Consider the following 24,663-nt stretch of genomic DNA (forward strand, 5'->3'; position numbering starts at 1 on the left):
TGGTTCAGTCATTCTCCTCCTCTCTACATGAGGCTTTGGCTGGCCCTTTAGTGCTAGCCTACTAGATGACTTTACGAAGCACTAAACCCTGCCTCAAATGGTGACCACTAACTTAGGCCTGGAGGCACAAGAGATGGCAGGGCAAGCAGACACTTCATTTAATGTGCTCTCCACATCCACCCCCACTGTGGTGTGCTCCTGGTGCACAAAGGAGTCCTAAAGTTTGTCAAAGCCTTCTAGCAAACCCCATCCTCAATCCTGCCCATTTCTAAGAATCTCAGAAGTAATATTTTGTTCCTTCTCAGGGGTATGAATAATTATACACTCCCCTGCCCCTAAGGTTGTTGGTAGTTTTGGCAGCCAACAAGAGAGACAAGCAAGGACAAAAATATTCCCCAAAAATAAGGAAGCCAAGAGACTGGACCTTTTCAGGAGGAAAATTTATTTCAGCTAGCCTTCAATTCAGAGTCATGAACCATGAGGATCTTTTGGAGAGAGAACTTTTACCTGTGGGACTCCCATCATAAGTTTAAGGACTCCATGTCCCCAGAGGTGGCCCAAGAATTCAAGGCCCTTTGTTGAAGAGGGTACAGCAGCAGTTTGGTGTTCCCTCCAAATGGCCAGAGTGATTCTTTTGGCAGTGGTGATGAGGCACAGTTCTTGGCTTCAGACTAAAGGCCTGCCCCCAGAAGAAGCAGTCCTTGATGCAATATCTCCAATTGAATAGAGTTAGATTCTTTGCAGAGCAAAATGGAAATGAGAATGCACAGACTGAAGGACGCTCAGGCCACACTCTGCTCACTGGGATTGCAGGTGTCTCAGTCGGCGAAGAAGCAATTCTGGCTGCTTTGGCAGCCTCAACCGGGGTCTACAAGAAGGGGCACTAGTTTTAGTTGCTGCCGCCCTTTCTCTCACTGTTCACTTGGACAATGGCCTGGTAAAACACCACAGGGGCAGAAGCATGCATTTTGAGGGTGCACTTGCTCAAGAGCAACACTTTAGCTATCTCCACAGATATTTTCCTCAACTGTTTCCATATCTCTTTTTTGGCCTGATCGCAGGTTACCTTGGACCACTGGGTGCTAGAGATTGTGTTGTTGGGCTATATAATCCACTTCTTGGCCATCCTCACCCCTCCGTGCCCCCACCTCCACACACACATCCTGTTACCTGTCCTTCTTGAGAAACCCATCTCAGAGCAATTCCTCATTCTGGAGGTGGACAGATTCCTACAGCTGGGGACGGTGGAGGAGGTCCCCCAGGAAATAAAGAGGAAAGCTTTCTATTCTTATTTCCTGATCCTGAAAGCAAAAGGGGCTTAAGAACCATTATGGACTTCTTAAGAATCTGAATGGACTCAACAAGTACTTCCAGAAGTTCCACATAGTTTCACTGGCCTCCATCATTCGCTCCCTGGATCCAGGTGACTGGTATGCCACTAAAGACGCTTATTTTATATCTTCATTTTCTGGTGGGTTGGTGTTGCTTCCAGTTCATGGAGTTTCCCATTAGCCCCTCCTTGACCCCATGGGTGTTTACAAAATGCATGGCACTGGTAGCCACATACCTCAGACATCATCAGGGAGTCCATGTTTATACTTATCTCAGTGATAATTTTATCAATGGCAGGTCACAGGATCAAGTGCAAAATAGTCTCTCTCTTGCTTCCTTATTTGTGACTCATTAGAACAGAAAATGCCACCTGTTCTCATTTTTGGGGTTCATCAGGAGTTCCTTGTCAGACACCGTCTTACTCCCATGATCAAGGGCTCTGATGTACACTTTCCCACAGTTTCATCACAATACTCATGAAGATCAAGCAGGACAGGGACAAAATTATCCTGATACCTCCAGCTTGGCCTCACCAGCCCTGGTTCAGTAAGCTGATGGACCTTCAGCTCTGGCTGGATCTTGTATTCCAGAATTGTGGCAGGCTCCTGCACTTGAATGTAGCAGTGTTGTTCCTTACATTGTAGTTGCTGCATGGTTAACTGCTGAAGAATAGGAATGTTCACCCATGTCCAGGAGTGCCTACTGGGTAGTAGAAAGTCCTCCATTACCTACCTGGTCAACCTACCTGGTCAAAAGGAAGTGATTCACATGCTGGGTTTTAGTCCAAGTGGTTATGCCTGAGCAGGCCTCACTGCAGTTGAGCCTAGGCTATCTTATGCATCTTAAGTTCCAGGATTTGTCCACTTGGTTGCCATATCAGTCTTTCACCTTATTTTCCAGAATAGGTTGGTCTTTGGTCATAACATGACCCTTGAGTTCTTGAAACGTGTGGAGCAAGTCACCCCTCAGGTCTGAGACTTCCATCCCACTATGGAACCTGAATCTGGTGTTTGTGTGGCTCATGAGAATTCCCTTTGAACTACTGGCATTTTATTCAATTTTTCTGCTCTCTTTGAAGATGCCATTCTTGGTGGCAATAACTTCAAAGGGTGCCCAAGATTAGGGCACTTACCTTAGAACTGTAGAACTGCCCTATACAGTGCTTTCCAACTACAAGGTCCAGCTGTGGCAGCATACAACTTTCCTGGCAAAGGTGGTTTTGCACTTTCACACAAGTCAGGACATAATTTTGTAAGTTTTCTTCCCAAAGCCTCATAAGTCTGAAAAGGAACATAGGTTGTGCTCCCTGGACATCAGAAAAACTCTAACTTTCTACGTTGAGAGAACCAGCTCATTTTGCCAGTAGACACAGTTCATTGAGTCTCCTCTTAGATCACCGCTTGCTTCCATTTTGCAATGATCAGACAAATGTGCCTCCACCAGCAACAGCCCACTCAACTAGAATGCAAGACTCATTCTGATCCATGTGACAATTCCAGATATCTGCAGAGTGCTGCCATTTGGTTGTCCATTTGCAGATTTACATATCATTATGCACTGAGAGCCTGAGATGATGCTGGCTTTGGTAGAACTGTATTATAAGCTGCATGTCTGTGAACTCTGAGTTCACCTCCAGGAATACTGCTTGTGAACCACCTAGAATGGAATTGACATGAGTAAACACTAGAAGAAAATATGGTTACCTACATTTTCATAACTGTTGTTTTTAGAGATGTGTTGTTCATTACCTGCTCTCCTCCCCCTCTGTTGGAGTTGCCAACAAAAAGGAACTAAGAGGGTGTAGAGCTGGCGGCACCTGATGTACCGACACATGAGTGTGGCACTTCAGAGGGTGCCAGAGCTGTCGGTACTGCTAAAGCAAAAGTCTCCAACAACTGTGCACATGGGCATGTGCACACCTAGGGTACGTCTAGACTACAGGCTTCTGTCGACAGAAGTTTTGTCGACAGATACTGTCGACAAAACTTCTGTCGACAAAGAGCGTCTAGACTACATTGAGTTCTGTCGACAAAGCAAGCTGCTTTGTCGACATGGTAGTGTAGACGCAAAGGATAGTTTACATTCAATAACACCTTCTGTCGACAGAAACTCTGTCGACAGAAGGTGTTATGCCTCGTAAAATGAGGTTTACCAGCGTCGACAAAACTGCTGAGTTCTGTCGACGTTATGTCGACAGAACTCAGCGGTAGTGTAGACGCAGGTATAGTTTTGTCGACAAAAGTCCACTTTTGTCGACAAAACTCTGTAGTCTAGACACACCCCTAGAATGGAATGGACATGAGCAACGCATCTTGAACAAAAGTTACAGAAAGGTAGGTCACCATTTTTTCCTGAGGGATGATCCCAAGCCCAAACTCAAAACAGAGATCTAGTTTGCCTCCAGGGAGTTCCCCACTTTGAGGCTCTGACATGGAGGGTCCTTAAATGAACATTCATAGGTAAGACAGAATTTTCCCATTCTCGAGCTTCATGTATCTTTACATGAATTAATTTCTCTGCTCATGGTTCTCTAGAAGTGTTTGCTTTTTGCACCTTGTAACACTCCTCAAACTCTGCCCTTCTAATTTCTGTTGGTTCTTCTTCAAAGAGATGAATGTCTTGCCTTCAAAGAATGATTCTATTAATGGGGGGGGGAGTTCTCTATTGTGTTGTTTTGTCTATCTGATAAAATTTTTCACGAGCACTAATATTCCATTTTTTTTAAATGCTGTATCGTTGAAAAGTTAAATTGTGACCATCTGATGCATATAATCGATGTTCAAATATAACAGGATTTTTATTTTAAAGACCACATATATAACTTGTGACTTTTGAAACAGAAAAGAAAATTATTTTAAATAGGAAGGAAAATTTGTGCCCTATGATTCTCTTGCAGCAAAACTTGCTTACTTAACAACTTAATCAGATGAAGCTGAGTTTTCTTTGTTTTTAAAAGAAACTTGTATAATCATTCAAGAGCTCAAAAACTGACAGGAAAGGAAATGGAAATGATGCCTTCAGTTTTTACCTTTTCTCATGCAAATTTTGCTACATTCAATGTTCAGCTGGCTATGCTTTTTCAGGTGACTCAGTATAATCTTTATAAAGATATTACAATCGCTATCAAACTGTATTCTTGAGAGTTCTCTTACACTATTATAGGTGGTGTATTTTTCTTTGTTTAGTTCAGTCTATTTGTTCATCGCCTTAAGCATATGACATAAAACTGATGAAAAAGCAAATTTGAGGTAAAGCATGGACATACTTTTCTGGCTGTATCTAATTTCTGTAGCAGAGACTCATGTAAAATACAAGCAACTGCATAAGATAAAATATTTTTATCTTGTTTTTGGTTAGCTTTTAACCATTTTAAAATGTGGTTTTTATTTTTAATCATGAACTATCCACTGACTGCATTTTTATTAGTGATTCTACATATATATACTACCCTGTTGATCTCTTCTAATATGATGGCTTAACATCAATATGGTTATGTTTGGTTGTTTTTTCTTCTGACAGGTAAAGAAGGCTTTCTTTGCCTTGGTAGCAAATGGTGTTCGAGCAGCTCCACTGTGGGAAAGTAAAAAACAGAGTTTTGTAGGTAAGGAGTTCTGGTGTTTTTCAGCAGGGAATTAATGTGAGGTTGTGGTGGAGAAAGGGGCCAGTGTTAGCTGTATTGTGTTGTACATTCTAGAGATGCATCTGGTGGAGAGGGTTTTTGTTTTTTTTTGTTTTATACTCCTCCAGCAAAGGCTGAAATTAGAGATGTAGTCGACTGTCCAGTAAGCAAATACTTGTTGAGTAGGAACTCAACTAGTCGCTCTACCCTCCCCCTTGCTGCCTCTGTCAGAAAAAATAGTAATAGGTAGCTGTGTTAGTCTGATCTTGCTAAAACAAGTGTCAGTTTAATAATGTGTTCACTTTTTTCATTGTATTCCTTTGGTATATATGGTCATGCCAATTCTCTTCCAGAATATGATCTGAGGAAGTGGGTCTGGCCCACGAAAGCTAGCCAGACCCTGGTTAATCAGTTAAACAATTAAAATTATATTGTTTAACCAGTTAACATTTTAAAGAAGTATTTATATTCCTTAAGAACAATGAGAAGTCTTGTGGCACCTTATAGACTAAGGGTATGTCTACACTGCAAAGTTAATTCGAAATAACAGCCGTTATTTCGAATTAACTTTAATAGCGTCTATACATGCAAACCACTATTTCAAAATTAATTCGGAATAGCTGAGCGCTTAATTCAAATTTGGTAAACCTCATTCTACAAGGAGTAACGCCAAATTCAAAATAGCTGTTTCAAATTAAGTGCTATGTAGACACTTAATTCGAAATTGGGGGGCCTCCAGCCCTTCCCAGGGAGCCCTAGTGGCCACTCTAGGCACAACCAGGAAAACTTACTCTCCTCTCCCCCAGCCCTGGAGCCATTAAAGGGGTAGACTCTGGCCACAATGCCTGTGCCAGCTCCAAGCCTGCCAGCCCAGAGCCAGCACTTGCCACCAGGGTCCCTGACCCAGTGGCCCCAAAACATGAACCAGCAAGCCACTGGCAGCCAGCCCTCCACCGCTCCCCAGGAGCAGTCTGCCAGCTCCCAGGAGCCTGACTGAGCCCGGAGAAGGTGGGCGCCTTCCTGGTCCAGGGTGGAGATCATGGACCTTATTCAGGTTTGGGGGGGGATGCCCCCAATGTCTATGATCTCCACACTAGATGGAGGAATGCGGCCGTCTATTGCAGGATAGCTGCCAGCCTGGCCACCAAAGGCCACATGCGAACCCAGGAGCAGGTTTACATGAAAATCAAGTTGGTCCGGCGAGACCCCCAACCCTGAGCTTCCCCTCCCCTTCTTTCCCTTCCTTCCCCTTTCCAGCTCCCTCCTCTCAGGTTTCCCCCTCCCCTCTCCCACCTTCTCTCTTCCCCCTCCCACCTCCTTTTCCCAGTCTCTCCAGAGGTTCATTTATTTGACATCAGGAAGGAGGGCTAGGGAAGGACGTGAGGGAGGAATGGGGCACGAGCCCCCGGTAGGGAGGACAGGGGTGTCTCTGAGGGCTCCTCGAGGTGGACACTCTCCCACAGGGCCTCCTGGATCCTGACAGCCTGATGGACCCTCTGCATGGCAGCCTGCAGCAAGTGCAGCCAGGCTGATGGCAACAACCCCACGAGGTGCACAGCGTGCGTGCCCAGGGGCAGCTCTGGCTCCATGTGGCTGAGTGCTGTGGTGTCCCGAGTGTGGGCGCTCAGGGCACTCCAAGACAGCACTACTTTGCTGTCCCTCATCAAGGTAGATAAGCAAGCGGGGGACCCTGAGAACTGTCTGTCCGGGGTGGGAGTAGGGTCCCTTTAAGCACGGAGCTCAGGTAGTCTCAGGCAGCAGCCCCACACACTTAGTCCTAACCTGATGCCCTGCCGGCACTCGTTCCAGCCAGCCTTAACTTTGGTTCAGGGTCCACTCAGTGTGGACGCGCTATTTCAAAATAGCAAAACACTATTTCAAAATAGTTTTTGTGTGTAGATGCGTTAATTTGAATTAGCTTAATAGACATATCCTAACAGATTTATTGGAACATAAGCTTTCGGTGGCAAAGACCCACTTCGTCAGATGCATGTAGTGGAAATTCCAGAGGCAGGTATAAATAGACTAACATGGCTATCCCTCTGATACTTGTCACTTATATTCTTTAGTTTCTTCTGCAAGTGATGTCCCTGTGGCTGCTCCACAGTTGGTGTCAGGCTCGTCCCAGCACCACAGATCAGAGACTTTGAGAGCAGTGATTAGTCAGGCTGTGCATGCACGAGTGGAGAGCTGTGCTCCCGCCTTTGAAATAATGCGCAGCCCACTTCTACTTCTTCATCACCCTCGGCCACAGACAGCTCATTCTCTCCTCCTCGGTATGCCCTGCAAGACAACGCAGAACCACTTTATCAGCACAGATAGTCTTAAGGCACTTAGGACTCCCTTCTCTTTACACAGGGAAAAAAAAAAGTCGCCACCACCAGCTTTTACCACCGCTAATAGCAAGCCGCGGCAAGCAAAGGAAAAGAAACAGGAACCAGCGACCCACAAGCAGTCAGCGCTGCTTGTACAAATACAGCTAGCTTCTGGGAGGCATGCCAGGCTCTCCTAAGGAGAAAAGATGTGGCAAATGCTCAGAATTTATGCCAGCTTCGGATGCCCACAGGGAATGTATGTGCTGTTTGGGGGACACACATGTACCTCAGTAATGTGTTCATTGCCATAGCCTCACAGCAAGAGCTCATAAAGAAAGGGAGCTCACAGTGTGCACACAGCCTATGGATAGATCCCTAGCCCCCATAATTATCAAGGGGGCAATAAGGGCTCAAGCGCAGTTTCTCCTAAAGGAAAACTTCCAAGCCCTTCACCTCAGGGAACATGCTCAGAAACTAGACCCTCACCAGCTCACACTCTCCCCTCAAGAATTAGCAAAGAAGATGAACCAGGCACTTCAGGCATGGCAAAGTCTTGAGCTTCCTCAATAACGGGCTCAAAGATGCGCTCGAAACAGCCCTCAAGATCACCTACCACAAAAAGGGCACCTAGCAAGGGTCCTGTGGTGACAGAGGCACCACTGGCATTAATGGCACTTGGCTCGCCATGGGCACAGTCAAGATCCTCAGCACATTGCCAACCTACAGCACAACATTCTTCTGTGGCACAGAAGACTGACAGGGCTAGCTCCAGCCGCCTCCTAGTATCCCACACTAACTCTAGATCACCTGGGGTCACAGCTACACCCATGCCACCACCATAAGTATCTAGCTAAGGGATTGTCTTATCTGAGGTCCCTCACAACGGACCATCAAAGACATGATCATATTCATGAAGACCAAGCTTCAGTCACCGGGCTTCATTATCAATGAGCAGAAATCCATACTACGCCCCACACAATCTTTGGAGTTCTTAGGGGCTTGTATAGACTCCACAACAGCTCAGGCCTATCTCCCCAAACACTGTTTCAACAATATAAGAAACCTCGTTATGATCATTACCACTAGCCCAACATAGTGTGCCTCAAACTTATGGGGCACATGGTGGCTATGACATATGTGGTCCCGCATGCTAGGCTGCACTTCTGCTATTTCTAACTCTGGATCTCTTCAGTGTACACACCAGCCAGCCGTCAGATGCACAGGCATGTTTCACCTCCCTACAGTGGTGGACACAGGCACACAACCTCTGCAACAGGATGCCTTTCCACTGGGAACAGCCGTCCAAACAAATTATGACAGACGCCTCACTGATGGGATGGGATGGGATGCACACTTCCAGCAATAGTTTGCACAAAGGAAATGGTCCAAAGACGAGTCAAGACTGCATACAAAGCTTGAGCTTTGAGCAGTCCACAACGCATGGAAACACTTCCTTCCTTACATCCCAGACTCTTCTGTGCATTTCCTCACCGACAATGACAACTATGTGCAAGATCCCAGTTGCTATGCGCAGAGGTGATCAGGCTTTGGAATTGGTGCATCCACCACAATATTACTATTTTAGCAGAATACCTACCTGGTGACAACAACTTTATGGCAGATATCTTCAGCCGCAACTTCCTCACAGAACATGAGTGGGAACTACACAACCAGATCATCCACAAGTTGTTCCACGATGGGGGCGACCACAGATAGATCTCTTTGTCAGCAGGCAGAACTCCAAATGCTCCCAGTACTGCTTGCGAGTGGGCATAGGACATGGCTTCCTGGGTGATGCCATGCTTCTCACTTGAGGGGCCCACCTATTGTATGCCTTCCCACCCATTCCCAACGTCCTCCAGAAGATACAGACGGATGGGGCCCAGTGATCTTGATAGCCCCAGCCTGGCCCCAACAGACATGGTTTACAAGTCTTTATCACCTGTCTCTATGACCTTCCGAACTGCCCAGATCTGCTCTCCCAGAACCAGGGGTCAGTACTTCACCCCCAACTACAAATGCTGAATCTGATGGCATGGTACCTATCTGGTTCTCAGAAGCGAAGCAACAGAGCTCCCAACCAGTGAAAAATTTTCTACTGCGTAGCAGGAGACAAACAACACGCAAGACTCACCTATACAAGTGGCACCAGTTTACACAGTGGTGCACACACAGGGCAATCAAACCATCTAGGGTGCCGCTCCACCAAGTACTGGAATACGTCATGCACCTAAAACAATAAAATGTGTCAATTTCCTCACTCCGGGTGCACATGGCCGCCATTATGGCCTTCCACCCTCCCATTGATGGATTCTCCATATTTTCACTCCATATTTTCACACCCTATCTCTAAAAGATTCTGGAAGGGTCTACAGAACTTTCACCCACCTTAAAAACCCATTCCCCCCACGTGGGGCTTAGAATTGGTCCTTTACTGTCTTACTTTAATATCCTAGTAAGCTGTTGAGACTATGTGTATATGTCAAACTGTGTTCTTTATGGATTGAAAAGTAGAAAGCATAAACACCGAGGGACTGTGAATACTATAGTTTAGGATCTTCCTGAGAGTTTCTGTGTAACCTGGCATGCAGACTGAGAGATTCTTGGACATAAGTGATAGATGCTTTCTTATTTCAAACTCCTGGGAAACACTATAATTTCATGAAGGATTGCCTTGGTCAATGATGAATTTTGATTTCTGCTCGTCTCAAATTTCTGGTCAATTAAAGTTAACCTCTGAAAACTACTTTTTCCTGAACACTTGTTTTATATGTCATTCAGAAGTTCTGCCACAGGAGTACAGGTTGTTCCTCTCTTAACCAGGACTCTCTGGTCTGGCAGACCATGGATGTTCCTGGACCACAGAGCCCAGGTATAGGGAGTGGCGGGCGGGGGGTGGTCACAGAGACTCAGCTGGGAGCCAGGGGACAAAGCATGGAGGGGCAGGAGGTGCAGCAGGGAGCTCTGGCCCCTGCTGCCAGGCAGTAATGGGGGTGTGGCAGCCGCAGAACTCTGGATCCGGCCATGGAGCTTGGGGACGGCAGTAGCAGCTGCAGAGCTCTGGCAGCAGCAGAGCTCCAGCTCCAGCCCCGGCCGCGGAGCTCTATCCCAGGCCACAGAGCTCCGGCCCTGGCAGCAAGCTTTATCACCAGCTACAGAGCTCCAATCCTAAAGGCAGCAGCAGCAGCCGGGCAGGCTGCAGTTGGAGCCCTAGCCAAGGGCAGCAGGACAGCATGGGCCATATTGGCCTTGGTCTGGCAAATCCCCTCATTTGGGACTGGTCAGGTCCAAGGGGTGCCGGATGAGGGGAGGTCCAACCTATAGTATTGAGTTAGGTGGTATGATATTTGCTCCATTTTTATTTTACTTATTGATAGTTTGGTATTACAGCTGAACATTGCATTTTTCTATATGCCTAAGGACTGTCACTTAATCTTTTGTGTCATAACTGCATATAATTCCAGAATAAATGTTGTAGTTCAAACAGAAGTTGTGATCTTGCTGCAGCCATTATCAGTGACATTCTTTGGCCTGTGTTATACAGGAGATCAGACTGGATAACCATATCAATGAAACTGCTTGATAGCTTGTATTTTCCTAAAGTGTGAATGTTTGACTCCTAAAAGAGAATGTTTGACTCCTAAAAGGGGTGGGCCTGAGTCCCAAACTGAGTAACGAGATTTTGAAAGCTTTTATCCCCTGCGCTCCCCCCCAAGTTGCGGGAGAGGCAATCCTAGTTCAGGGTTTTGTTTGGCTAAAACTGTTAGAGAAAAGGGCCAGCTGCAAAATACAGATCCAGAGCTTTTGTTCCAATTCCTACCAATACAGAGTATTCTTTCTGTCTGTCTGTGCTAACCCTGGAGAATTTTAGCATGCACATTTTTTTTAAATGATTGGTATTTATAAAGCTCCTAATACGTTGTGTTCATTTAGTTCACAACAATGAAGTATACCAGTTTAGAAGTAAATATTTTTAAAAGCATAAAAACAAGATAATTTTGTGATGCTTATTTAAAGTGCTGTTTTTTCCTACTTTTTACAGGAATGTTAACAATTACAGATTTCATTAATATACTTCATAGATACTATAAGTCTCCAATGGTAAGTACCATATTAGGCTTTAATTGTATCATTAACAACCATAACATGCATAAATGCAAATCAAAAGCATTGAAAATTGATTAATATTTGTACAGCCTTTAGAAACTTAAATTGCTATCAAAATGCTTTATTGCACTTTTGAGAAGAAAGGATAGCTTTGTGGTCAAAGCACTGGACTTGGGACTCTGGAGGTCTGGGATTAAATTTCCAGGTGTGCCACAAACTTGCTGTGATCTTAGGCAAATTGCTTAGCCTCTCTTTGCCTCATTTTCTCATCTGTAAATGTGGGTAAAATTTCTTTCCCTTTTTTCTTTTCTAGTTATACTATAAATTCTTCAAGGCATAGACTGTCTTGTATTATGTATGTGTTTGGTGCCTGCCTCAGAGGGGCCATAATTGTGGCTGAATCTAAATGTAGACTCTTGATTGGTTTTGGACAGCAGGCACTATTACATTACTATTAAGACTTGCTGTTTTGGAGTAAAAGGTCTAGCTAAACACCAGTGTAAAATAATGGTTCTATGTAAAAGTGATTTTAGTGTGGAAAAATACTTAGAAAAAATATTTGCTCCTAGTTTTCTAGGGTTTTATGTTACATTTGATTCCAAATATGTGATTTGCACATGTTGAATGACATATTATATTATTCAGGTAGAGAAAAAGGGAATTTGGGTGCTTGGGGAGAGCGGTGAGCTATGTAGATCACACACTTCTATTTTGCATCAAGGCATTAAAACACCATTGCCAAGGGATTTGTGTACAAAGTTCAAGGCTGTTGCATTGCCACAAGCTTTACCACCAATCTACTGCAATTATCAGCAAAAGTCAAACCATATTCTAAATTCTGAGCCAGGTTTTAATCCTTTAGAAATATTCTCTCCAAAATGTGGTCATAATAACAGTTGTAATCTCATTTCATCAGCCTTTAACAAGATTTCTGATGGCTTAGCTAGACTGAATCAATTGAAATATCTCACCTCTTTTGTAGTTTGTCAATACCCTGAAAATCAGTTTGTTTTACTCACATGTATCTTGTTTTTATATTGCTTTTAAAAATTGTTCCTTTAGGTAATCTAGTGACTGTGTCTTCTGGCACATTTCAAGGAATGGCCCTTGCAGGAATTATCATGTTTATGAGGCTGGCCTCCTTTAATTTAGTGATTTAATTTAGTAAGAATTATTCTAATTTACCCCATGCCTCTAAATACTGAAGCCTCAGAAATACCTGAAGATGACTCGCAAAAGAGTTGATGGTGCCTTAGCCCAGAGTAGAGCCAGGACAGTAACTGTTATTGAGATGCAAATTAACATGTCTAGACAAGGTTGTTTAAAGACTAAACAAGACTTAGCAATAGTGAGTCCTGAGACAAAGCTGCTAAAAGTATATTCAGAAAATTGTCAGTGAATTGCAGAAGGCCACAAACAACTTTGATGAGGTCATAAAGAATCATAGAATCTTAGGGCTGGAAGAGACATCAAGTCCAGCCCCCTGTCCAAGGCAGGACCAATCCCAACTAAATCAACCCAGCCAGGGCTTTGTCAAGCCAAGACTTAAACGCTTCTAGGGATGGAGCTTCCACCACCTCCCTAGGTAACCCATTCCAGTGCTTCGCCACCCTCCTACTGAAGTAGTTTTTCCTAATATCCAACCTAGACCGCCCCCACTGTAACTTGAGACCATTGCTCCTTGTTCTGCCATCTGTCACTACTGTGAACAGCCTTTCTCCATCCTCTTTGGAACCTCCCTTCAGGAAGTTGAAGGCTGCTATCAAATCCCCTCTCACTCTTCTTTTCTGAAGACTAAACAAACCTAAATCCTTCAGTCTCGCCTCATAGGTTATGCGCTCCAGCACCCAAATCATTTTAGACACCCTCTGCTGGACCCTCTCCAATGCATCCACATCCTTTCTATAATGGGGGGCCCAGAACTGGACACAGTATTCCAGATGTGGCCTCACTAGAGCCGAATAAAGGAGAATAATCACTTCTCTGGATCTGCTGGCAATACTGCTCCTAATGCACCCTAATATGCCATTAGCCTTATTGACTACAAGGGCACACTGTTGACTCATATCCAGTTTCTCATCCACTGTAGTCCCCAGGTCCTTTTCTGCTGAACTGCTACATAGCCATTCAGTCCCCAGCCTGTAACAATGCTTGGGATTCTTCCGTCCCAAGTGCAGGACTCTACACTTGTCTTTGTTCAGCCTCATCAGATTTCTTTTGGCCCAATGCTCTACTCTGTCTATCCCTGCCCTCCAGCATATCTACCTCTCCCCCTAGCTTAGTGTCATCTGCAAACTTGCTGACGGTGCAATCCATCCCCTCATCCAGGTCTCATAGACTTTAAGGTCAGAAGGGACCATTATGATCATCTAGTCTGACCCCCTGCACAGTGCAGGCCACAGAATCTCACCCACCCCTCCCAGAATAAATAAATTAATTTATTCATTAATAAAGATATTGAACAAAACAAGTCCAGGAACCGGTCCTTGGGGCACGCCGCTAGAAACTGACTGCCAACCTGACATCGAGCCGTTGATCACTACTGATTGGGCCTGACAGTCTATCCAGCTTTCTATCCACATTACAGTCCATTTATCCAATCGATACTCCCTTAACATGCTGGCAAGAATATTGTGGGAGACCATATCAAACGCTTTGTTAAAGTCAAGGTATATCACATCCTCTGACTTTCCCATATCCACAGAGCCAATTACCTCATTGTAGAAGATAATCAGATTGGTCAGGTATTACTTGCCCTTCGTGAATCCATGTTGACTATTCCTGATCACTTTCCCCTCTTCCCAGTGCTTCAAAATGGATTCCTTGAGGATCCCCTGCATGTTTTTTCCAGGGACTGAGGTAAGGATGACTGGTCTGTAGTTCTCTGAATTTTTCTTCTTTTCTTTTTTAAAGATGGGTACTACATTTGCCTTTTTCCAATCGTCCGGGATCTCTCCCGATCTCCACGAGTTTTCAAAGATAATGGCCAATGGCTCCGCAGTGACATTTGCCAACTCCCTCAGTACCCTTGGATGCATTTAATTTGGACCCATGGATTTGTGTATGTTTAGCTTTTCTAAATAGTTCCTAACTTGTCCTTTCCCCACCGAGGGCTGTCCACCTCCTTCCCATACTGCATTGCCTACTGCATTTGTCTGGGAGCTGACCTTGTCCGTGAAGACAGAGGCAAAGAAAGCATTGAGTACTTCAGCTTTTCCCACATCATCTGTCACTAGGTTACCTCCCTCATTCAGTAAGGGCCCCACGCCCTCTCTGATCACCCTCTTATTGCTAGCATGCCTATAGAAATCTTTCTTGTTACCCTTCACATCCCTTGCCAGCTGCAATTCCAGTTGCGCTTTCACCTTCCTCATATGTCTCCTACATTCTTGAGCAATATATATATTGTCCTCCCTAGTCAGCTGTCCAAGTTTCCACTTCTTGTAAGCTTCCTTTTTTGGTTTAAGCTCACCATGGATGTCCCCGGTAAGCCAGTCTGGTCGCTTACCATATTTGCTTTTCTTATTGCGCACCAGGATGGTTTCTTCCTGTGCCTTTAATATGGCTTCTTTAAAATACTTCCAGGTCTCCTGGACTCCTTTCCCCTTCATGTAAGTATCCCAAGGAATCCTGCCCATCAGTTCTCTGAGGGAGTCAAAGTCTGCTTTTCTGAAGTCGAGGGTGTGTATTTTGCTACTTTCTCCTTTCTTACTTTCTACCATCTCATGATCACAGCTTCCCAGCTTGTCACCTACCTCTACTTCCCTTACTAGTTCCTCCCTGTTTGTGAGCAGCAGGTCAAGCTGCACATGGCCCCTGGTTGGTTCTTTCAGCACTTGTACCAAGAAGTTATCCCCAACATTCTCCAAAAACTTCCTGAATTGTCTGTGTACTGCTGTATTGGCCTCCCAACAGATGTCAGGGTGATTGACGTCGCCCATGAGCAGGGCTCGACAATCTATGTAATCTATTCACCCGTGGCGAGGAGATAGATTACATCCGAGAAGAGCCGGGTTTGGGCGATCTGCGCATGCGCAGAACAATCTGCACATGTGCAGAATGCTGGACAGCATGGCTGGCGAGCTCTGCCCATGAGAACCAGGACCTGAAATCTGGAAGCTTCTCTCAGTTGTCCAAAGAAAGCTTCGTCTACCTCATCCACCTGATCTGGTGGAGACAACACTACAGAAGGCTGCCATTTGAGCAGCAGGAAATTGGGCAGCGTGACTGAGTGGTCATGGAGGGCAGGAATGTGATGTTGAATAGGTTTCAATAATGTGAACAAAACACCAGCAGTGGTTGAAAAATCTTATTATCTTCATGCTTTCTCTTGTACAAGGAGAAATGAAGTCTTAGGCTATGTCTACACTGCAGCGCTATTTCAGGATACCAGAGTATCCCGAAATAACTATCCTGCATCTTCACAGCAAGCCCATTATTTCAGGCTTGCTATTCCAACATCCCTGTAAACCTCATTCTACGAGGCATAAGGAACCTTTCGGAATAGCACTTTATTTCGAAATTTGGTATTGTGTAGGCAGTGCCAAATGATAAAAAAACCTATTTTGAAGTAGCATCAAAATAAGATATGCAATTCGTGTAGCTAAAATTGCGTATCTTATTTTGAGTTATGGTGTAGTGTAGACGCACTTAGAGAATAAAAGTTCATTCATGCCCCCATTTATTTCTTTAGTGGTGTTACAAGGCTACCTACTCAGCCCTTTGGACCACCACACACACAGGGTGGACATTTTCCACATTTCTAAGCACCAGTATGTTATTTATTAGGTTCCCTCCACCAGTTCCTTGGAGGGAGAAGGAAAGATTCAGCATCCCCAGTCTCCTGTTAGTCTACTTACTTTTACTTTCTTGATATCTTTTAATTTTCCCAAATGATGGGTTCACTGTTCTCATTAACTTGTCAGCCTCCTCTCTAATTAAGCTATTGAGCACCCATCTCCCAGTGAAGTCTACTCCAAGGAGAATAGTTTATTACCTTAGTAGAGTGCTGGGTCAGTATTGTCAAAGGGGAAAAAGCATTTACCTCAGTTTTGTGATTAGCACTGTCATCCTTCATTACTGGGTCTTCTCAATGACTTAATACAGATAAAGAGTTCATCAATTTTCCTTTAAAAGTGACCTGCAAAATGGTTTTTTTTAATTGGGGCTTGTGCCTTTTTTGTAAGATACAGTATACCACAATCACTTTGTATATGTCTTTGAACCTAATGTTGAGAAGCTTTACTCCTTTTTCCCCCTTTGTCTTATTGCCAATAAGTTCTGCTCTTCACTGGGCCAATGTATTTCAAATATTATGACCAACTTTGATTTTATGAAGTATAATTCAGAACTGAAAGTTAGTTAAAACCTAACTTTATTTTGGTTGTGATGGGACAATGTTTTAAGTATTATAGACTTTCATGTTTTCGTTGTAGGTTCAGATCTATGAACTGGAGGAACACAAGATAGAAACTTGGAGGGGTGAGAACACTTCTATTAAAATCCATTGATGCCCGTTAAGGAATTTTAGGATTATCTCTGAAAATTGTGCTTTGGTTACTCGGATAGTTTATCTCAAAAGACTTTTAAAATTAGTCTGTTTGCTCACGCTGATTATTTTTGCACTTGATACAATAATCCTAACTATATTGATGATGATAGTAATAATAAGCTATAGTTTTTGGACTTTCACAGAAATCATATTTTTTTAAAAAAAACTAAGCATCTTTTAAGATGAGTATCTTTAACTTGTTTGGATGACTTGGTTTATATATTTTACTTTCTCTCAGTAACAGCTTCACAATCAACATTACAGTACCCTGCTTTGAAAACTCTTAATGTTCACTTGACTGTCATGTCTTGAACTATAACCAAACGTGGGAGAGCTTGAGAAGGACTTTGTTTGCCTTAAGGAACAGTTGCTAAATATGAAGTCTCCAGCTGCCTACAATTTTTAAAATCTCTCCTACTGTTTCACACTTTGTGGAATGTAGCCATTGGTGGGTTGGTTGGTTACTTTTTCCAGATGTGTGTTAACAAATTATAGTAGCAATTTCAAATATATTTTATAGTCATGGGCTTAGTTACCTTTTAAACATGAGAACTTAGAAAGAATTATAAGCTAACATTTAATTATGTGGTATAAAAATGATTGTCATACAACAGTTTATCATCAATTCATATGGAATTAAGCACAGAATTGAAAATCAGAAGTTGATTACCTTGATAATTTGTACCTTAGTCTTCTAAAAATCACCAGCTAAAATTTTTAGTGTTTGTTTTACATAAATCCTTTGATCCAAGTAAACTAAAATTATCCAATTCTGAGAAGTCTTCCACCAGATGTACCCGATGAGTATGAATTTAAAGATGTTAAGAGGCGGGTAATTTGCTAATCATGTAGTTGATAGCTAATCATGCTGATAGAGGCAGGGGGCAGGCTGCATTGCAGAGTCAATGCTGGGGGAAACCAGCTTGTAAGCCGACTCCCCCCAGCACTGGCTCCTGCTCCCCCCACAAGCTGCCTCTGATAAAGAGGCAGCAACGGGAGGGGTGGAATGCGAGTAGTCGACTCAACTAACCCAAAAGCTTAGGCTTATCGGTTAGTCAACTACTCACTTACATCCCTATTGTGAATGTTATGACCAGCTCTAGAATTCCTTTGAAACATTCTTCCGCTGCTATTATTATTACTAGTCCTCTCCAATGATTGATTGTGTAGGGTATAGCACCACTCTTCTAAAGAGCAGGCATATAGAGATCTTCATGTTAAGAACCTTTCAAAAAGAAAAAGCATAAATCACCTCAGCCTTCCTGGTACGAAGCTGGATTTGGGATCCTCTGTCACCCAAAAAGACTTTGTACACTGGTACCAGATAAGGGGCACACTCAATCAAGACATTCTCCAATATGCATTTCATGGCACAGACTTTGGGATGCTCAGTACTGACATCAAGGCTTTTATTAAGTACAGTGATTTCTTAACTTTCAAAATTGTTGCTCATGGTTCCAACAGTCTTGAAACAGATTCACTGTCCCAGGAGGGGGAATCTACTTTTGTCTGTCCCTCCCTGAGTCGTAGTTGTTACCTTTGGCTAAGGACATTTCCTTATTGGTAGGCACCACTGACATTTCCTCAGTACTGAGTAGGTTTTCTGTATCATAAACATTTTCATAGATCACTCCCTGGGATGCCTAGTTAGTGTAGGAGAAATCCCATAGACAGTTATATATCCTGTGCACCTAAATGCCAGACTCTGTGCCACTCAATAAAGAACTGTTAGAACCTGCACATAGCTTATGGTAGACTGCTGCATCTGTTCCATTGATAATATTTGTAAAAGTTAGAAGGTACCAGGGCTAGCCTCAGGATTTCAGTATTTTTACTCTCTTCACACACCTAGATCCCTTATAGTAACTATTGCCAAAGAAAGCCCAAAACAGCAAAGCTCTGAAGCAACACATAAGGAAAAACAGTCCAAGCTGTATCTCTTCAGAAGGACGAGCTATATCATTTTCAGTCTTCATTTTAGGATAGCCAATTACTGTGCACTCCTTAACAATATAAGGACATCAGGTGATATATTGTACTTTTACTGACAGATAATCACAGGAGTTCTAAGGAAAAATTAAGATGATTAATTTCAGAAAGTTAACCAAGTTAACATCTTCAGCTGCATCTTTCAGAAGTGTTGTTGTTACAGAAGTATGTATAGCAGCTATTTGGGGATCAACTGATACATTTATGAAATACTGTTCACTGGTAAAGGCATCTAAATGAGGTTCATTTTTTTACAGAGGAGTTTTGCAATCTTTGTTGAGGTAGACTCCCAATTGCTCTCCTTTAGTACTTCAGGTTATTGCTTATAAGTACCAACCAGTGGAATGTGTACAAGCACTCAAAGGAAGAACAGTTATGTTCTGTGCTGTAATTACAGTTTTTCTAGATGTGTTGTCAATATATATTCAACAATCTGTTCCCCATTCCACTACTACAAAATGAAATTATGATAATGACACTTACTATATAATTCTTTTTCATCAGTAGGTCTCATGCTCTTCACAATCAGTAATGGATTCTGTATTGATAAGAACTGAAGGTTGATTAGCCTCAGTGTGCTCTTTAGTCAATGACCCAACTCACCAAAAGAGTCCAGTTTCTATTTCATAGGGCATGTGTGCACCACGAGTGGAAATAATATATAGATAGCACATCTAAACCATAGTTATTGTAAGCCTTCTTTCAGTGGATACATTTTCTCTTCATCATGTTTTGTATTGCTATAGTGACACCTACTGGTGATATTCTTTGCATTACTTTTACTCTTATTTAAAGAATTCCTAGGGATCCCTTTACTGACGGTCCCTTTAACTTCAGGGTAGAGGGCTCACTGTCAAAAGTATCCTTGCAAATTTATAACTTTTAAAAAATGTCTAGCTGTTGGTCTGACAGTGAGCACTTGTAACTTCTCATCCATTTTTATTTTTAATGGGGAATTGAGTTATACACATTATAGTAATTGTCTACTTCCTGGTTTCTAAAACATTGACTTTTAAAAATATTTGCTTTTTAATACAGAGCTTTATTTACAAGAAACATTTAAGCCTTTAGTGAATATCTCCCCAGATGCAAGGTAAGTAGAATGCTACTTGCTTTTACCTTGTGCTGATCATGAAAGAGGATTTGAGTTGGTGAACTAGAGTAAGATAACAAAGAATGGAAAGACTCTTTTCATTTTTTACTTAAGGGACTCACTGAAAAATCTCTCAAAAAATCAGCATTGAGTCCTATAGGATATCTTGTAGTATGGGAACAATTGCTCCTGGGCTAGGTTAGGGAGCTGGGTTCTGGCTCCATGCTTCAGGAAGGGATGGGGGTTCAGGTGGAAAGGGCAGAGGCAGGGCTGCCAGCACTCCACGGGGCCCCTCCCCATCAGCCTCAGAGCTGCACAGAGCACATGGCGTTCCTGCAGTGATTTATAGGGCCCAGAGCTTCAGCTGCTGCTGCAGTGGCAGTGGTAGCAGTCAGGAGCCCCAGACCCTTTTGAATTTCTGGGCCCCAGAGCAACTACCACCATTGGCACTTCTTGCCTCACCCCCATTGGCAGGCCTGGATGGGGCCAGTGAAATGACTGCATTTTAATTTTTTATAACTGTCACAACTGAGAGAGCATATACTGTAGGGAAAATGATCCTTGCATACATCACTCCACAGATCCTGATTCCTAAGGAGAATCCTTTGTCTGTATGTGTTACTCTGATAAATGCATTCTACTAAATGCTAGAAGTGCTAGCTCCAAAAGTTAGTATTTTGATTATGTCCTAAGCACTTGTTCCAACATTCTGGGAAATGTCAGTACTTCAAGAGTTAACAGTGCATTTAAACATGACTAATGTCTTATTTCAAATTATTGTAGTTAATAATGAGTTCTTGTTCTTGCAGTCAAACTAACATGTTCTATTTCCTGCTATGTTTCCAGCTTTCAGAAGAGTAAGACTAGATGGTTTGGGGGATTGCTAATTTTATACAATCTCTCATTTCTTGGTCACTATTTAAATTGAATTAATGCCCTGTAACATCTTCCTCTCCCCTCCTCCTCCCAGTGGCATATGTTTAATCAAATGATGATCTTGGCTCCATTTCTTTTGGACAAGTGTACGCATCCTGAAAAGCAATTGACATAAATAATTGGCATTGCTGGATGTCTCAAAGAGCAAGTGTTTGTAAGAGTGTACAGTGCAAGTGAACGCTCTTCCCCCTCTATGATCCTTTCAAAAGAGGATTGAGGCACATCCAATGGAAGAGAAATGGAACACTGTGCATTGTCACTTTCCATGTATTTTTCTATTTGGAAAGAGGGTATTAGTTTTGAGTGCAATTAATTAGCTGTCTTTATTTTTTGATTGACTGTTTTCCAATAAAAAACATAAATTGTTGAGAATTTTTGCTTCTAGTACCCTTCTGTTATAATGGTTCACTGTCCCTTGGTGTTTACTGATATCAAGGGTTCATTAAAATGTTGATGTGCATGTGGTTTGTCTTCAATAAAGGTGAAAGTAAACTTGCTGAAATTTTCTGCTGTGCATAAATTCTGCAATTTCTCTAGGATCTTAGATAAAAAATAGGGTAGATAATTAATGGTCCTGTGTATTCTTTGTGGTGATGTTAGAATACCAAAGTAAGTTTTGGAATTTCATGGCCAGAATTCACTAATAGTTCTAATGATTTTTTCCTCAGCCTATTTGATGCTGTATATTCATTGATCAAAAACAAAATCCACAGATTGCCAGTTATTGATCCTGTCAGTGGGAATGCACTTTATATCCTTACCCATAAAAGAATCCTCAAGTTTCTCCAGCTTTTTGTAAGTAGTTTAAAATGTATTTTCGACTAACTGATTTTAAATAATAGCCTATTACTATTAATAATGTAATAATGTAAATTAATAATGGAAACTTTTCTTGGTTGAACACTTTAATTTAAATGTTTTTGCTTGTAAGTGGCTTTGCATATCTTTTTGATCGTAGAAAAGATATGCTGGAAGGAGAAATCAAAAATGTTTTCCCTTCCCCTCAATTTAGAAAAAGTTGACAGCTGATACAAACTATCCTACATTCTATTGTTTTTAGTGTCTTCTCGCCAATAATAGTACCACAAAAAATGTCCGGTTCAGCTCACTAGTCTGTTTAGGTGCTCTTTTTCCCCAACAAAGAGAGACTGAAATTGTCCTTAAGTTATTCTTGCAGCTTTTGTCATGGTGATGAGAATGAAGCAAGAGAGGATTGTTGTAGTTCTTACAGTGTTCAGAGCAGCCCATGTAGAATGTTAGAAGATTACATACCACAGCAACTAGGGGTCACCAAAACAAATTCATATGCAGCAAGTTTAAAACAAACAAAATTAAGTATTTCTTCACTTAATGCACTGCCAACCTGTGGAACTCCTTGCCAGAGTTGTGAAGGCCAAGACTATTACAGGGATCAAAAAAGAACTACATAAGTTGAGGGAGGATAGGTCCATCAAAAGCTGTTAGCCAAAATGGGTAGGGATGGTGTCCACAGCATGTTTTCCAGAAGATGAGGGTGCAGTGACAGGGTATGGATCACTCAGTGACTTGTTCTGTTCATTCCCTCAGAAGCTTCTGACATTGTCCACTGTCAGAAAACAGGATACTGGGCTAGATTGACCTTTGGTCTTACCCAATATGTCTGTTCTTATGTTCTTAATGTTCTGAGCAGCCAGAGCTAGCGCTGTGTTGGATGGGAATGCAGAATTTTGAACTAAGTATACAACTCAGAATGATTATACTTTTATCCTTTTGTTCCTGATGTCTTCTTGCTTTCAGTGGACTGAATAAGGGGGAGATTCAGCTTAAGGGCAAATGCATGATGTGTCCTCATTACATAAGATTAGATAAATATACAGCTTCAGAACGGAAAAAGTTTATTCTCTAATCTTACTTCTGCACCTCTTTGATAGAATTTGTTTTAGATCTGAATCTGTTTTTCAGCTAAATTCAAACATATTATTAGAGTGCTATGTAACCTATGATAATAATTTGAACTCTGTAGAAACAGCTTTAAATGCTGACTTTTTCATGTAAACTTCAATTATATGGTTGTGTTTTAACCATAAGATAGCTATATGAGGAAAGAAACAGTTACTAATCTTTCAGTAACTGTTCAAGATGTGTTGCACATGTCCATTCCATTTTAGGTGGGTGCACTCCCCAAACACACTTGCCAGAGTATTTTTCCTCTAGTGGTGTCTTTTGGGTTAGCTCTGGTGCCATTTACACGGCAACATTATAAAGGTCCCTGCCGATCGTATGCCCTCTCAGTTCCTTATTTACCAGCTGACTCATATGAGAGGAAGGGGGGCAGGCCTTGGCATGCACATGTGCAATGCCTCTGAAAGAACACCAGTTACAGAAAGGTTAGTAACCATTTTTTCTTCAAGTGCTAGTACAATGTCCATTGCAATGTAGGTAGTTCCCAAGGAGTTGCATAGGAGGTGGGCTCAGTTTATCCTGACTACACCACTGTTCAGCCAAAACTAGTATTGTTTCTGGCCTGTTGGGTGATTTGCAAGAAGATGTACACCAGTGACCCTGCAGATTCCCAGAATAGGGACTTGCACTAGGAAAACAATCAATGAAGCCTGTGATCTTGTGAAATGAGTGGTCTAAATGGCTGGAGGTGGAACACCTGCCAGCTTATAACATGTATAAATGCACAATGTGATCCAGGACAAGATTCTGTGAGCAGAACCTTTCATTCTCTCTGTTATCACAGTGAATAGTTGAACAGATCTACAGAATAGTCATGGTTCTTTGTATATAGAATGTCAGGGCCCATCTAACGTTGAGAGAGTATAGACATTGCTCCTCTTCAAATGTGTCTTTGGGAAGAACACTGGTAGGAAGATTGCTCAACTGCATCCATTTTTGGGAGGAAATCCAGGTGCGGATGCAGCTGTACTTTATCCTTAAAGAAAATCGCATGTGAGAATTCTGATATGAGGGCACAAATCTCCCAAACTCATCTGGCTGAGGTGATGGCAACTAAAAAGGCTGCTTTCCAAGAGAGGTGAATTAATGAGTTGCATTGCCAGTGGGTTTAGGTCCCAGGGAGGAATGAGATCCCTAACCTGGGAGGTACAACCTTTCTTGCTTTTAAGCAGCGGCGGATACGGGGCAGGGCGAGTGGGGCAGCTGCCCCGGGCCCCGCGCACGCACCCAGCATACGCTACTTCCGGTCGGCTGCTGCCGAGACGCATGCGCAAAATTGTGCCTCCCCAGGCCCTGCGGCGCAGCCCTGGGCCCCGCAAAATTATCATCCACCCCTGCTTTTAAGGAAACAAATAACTATCTCATGAGAGAAGATAGATAAGGTGTTGATTAGGGGATCCAAGGCCAAAAATGCTTAGGGGATCCAAGGCCAAAAATGCTGCAAGGTAGACCTCGACTGTAGAAATAGCCAAACCTTGTGATTTCAGACATAATAGGTACTCCAAAATAAGCTGCAAAGAGGAATGCAAGGGCAGAACTGTGGCCTCACAAGGAGAAGAACTGATATCATTTCCTCTTAATCTGGATAGTGAACAGGTCTATCAGGGTGGTCCCCCACGGCTGAAAAGTGATCCTTGTGACATCCAGCTAGAGGGACCATTTGTGGTGAGAGGAGAAAGACCTGTTGTAGCAATCTGTCACCCGGTTCTGTGCTTCTGGGAAGTAAGAAGCCTCAAAGTGGATGGAATGCACTATGCAGAACTCTCACAGGTGAATTGCT

The 24,663-nt window shown here is 42.8% G+C and overlaps 1 protein-coding gene and 1 long non-coding RNA gene across 20 annotated transcripts in view; one reads left to right on the top strand and one right to left on the bottom strand.

The window, feature by feature from the left end:
* The window catches only part of PRKAG2 (protein kinase AMP-activated non-catalytic subunit gamma 2), a 385,760-nt gene that overhangs the window by 330,655 nt on the left and 30,442 nt on the right, over nt 1-24,663 (top strand). For 13 of the 18 annotated variants that reach the window (XR_012902124.1, XR_012902125.1, XR_012902126.1 and 10 more), the window contains 6 exons: nt 4,852-4,933; nt 11,309-11,367; nt 14,179-14,232; nt 16,809-16,854; nt 19,952-20,006; nt 21,611-21,737. Coding sequence is in view for 15 of the 18 variants with exons in the window: in XM_075922807.1 (XP_075778922.1) it covers nt 4,852-4,933; nt 11,309-11,367; nt 14,179-14,232; nt 16,809-16,854; nt 19,952-20,006; nt 21,611-21,737 (423 nt within the window). In the remaining 3 variants the exon portion in view is untranslated. The remainder of the gene's footprint in view (nt 1-4,851; nt 4,934-11,308; nt 11,368-14,178; nt 14,233-16,808; nt 16,855-19,951; nt 20,007-21,610; nt 21,738-24,663) is intronic. The other 5 variants (XM_075922810.1, XM_075922809.1, XM_075922820.1 and 2 more) reach the window with 3 other exon arrangements.
* LOC142827398 (uncharacterized) overlaps nt 6,286-24,663 on the bottom strand; it is a 67,046-nt gene continuing 48,668 nt past the window's right edge. For both annotated transcript variants that reach the window (XR_012902127.1, XR_012902128.1), the window contains 2 exons: nt 9,401-9,496; nt 6,286-7,234 (listed from right to left, as the gene is read on the bottom strand). This is a non-coding gene — a long non-coding RNA (uncharacterized LOC142827398). The remainder of the gene's footprint in view (nt 7,235-9,400; nt 9,497-24,663) is intronic.

The sequence above is a fragment of the Pelodiscus sinensis genome, chromosome 2, assembly GCF_049634645.1.
Source record: "Pelodiscus sinensis isolate JC-2024 chromosome 2, ASM4963464v1, whole genome shotgun sequence".
NCBI classification, from domain to species: Eukaryota; Metazoa; Chordata; order Testudines; family Trionychidae; genus Pelodiscus; species Pelodiscus sinensis.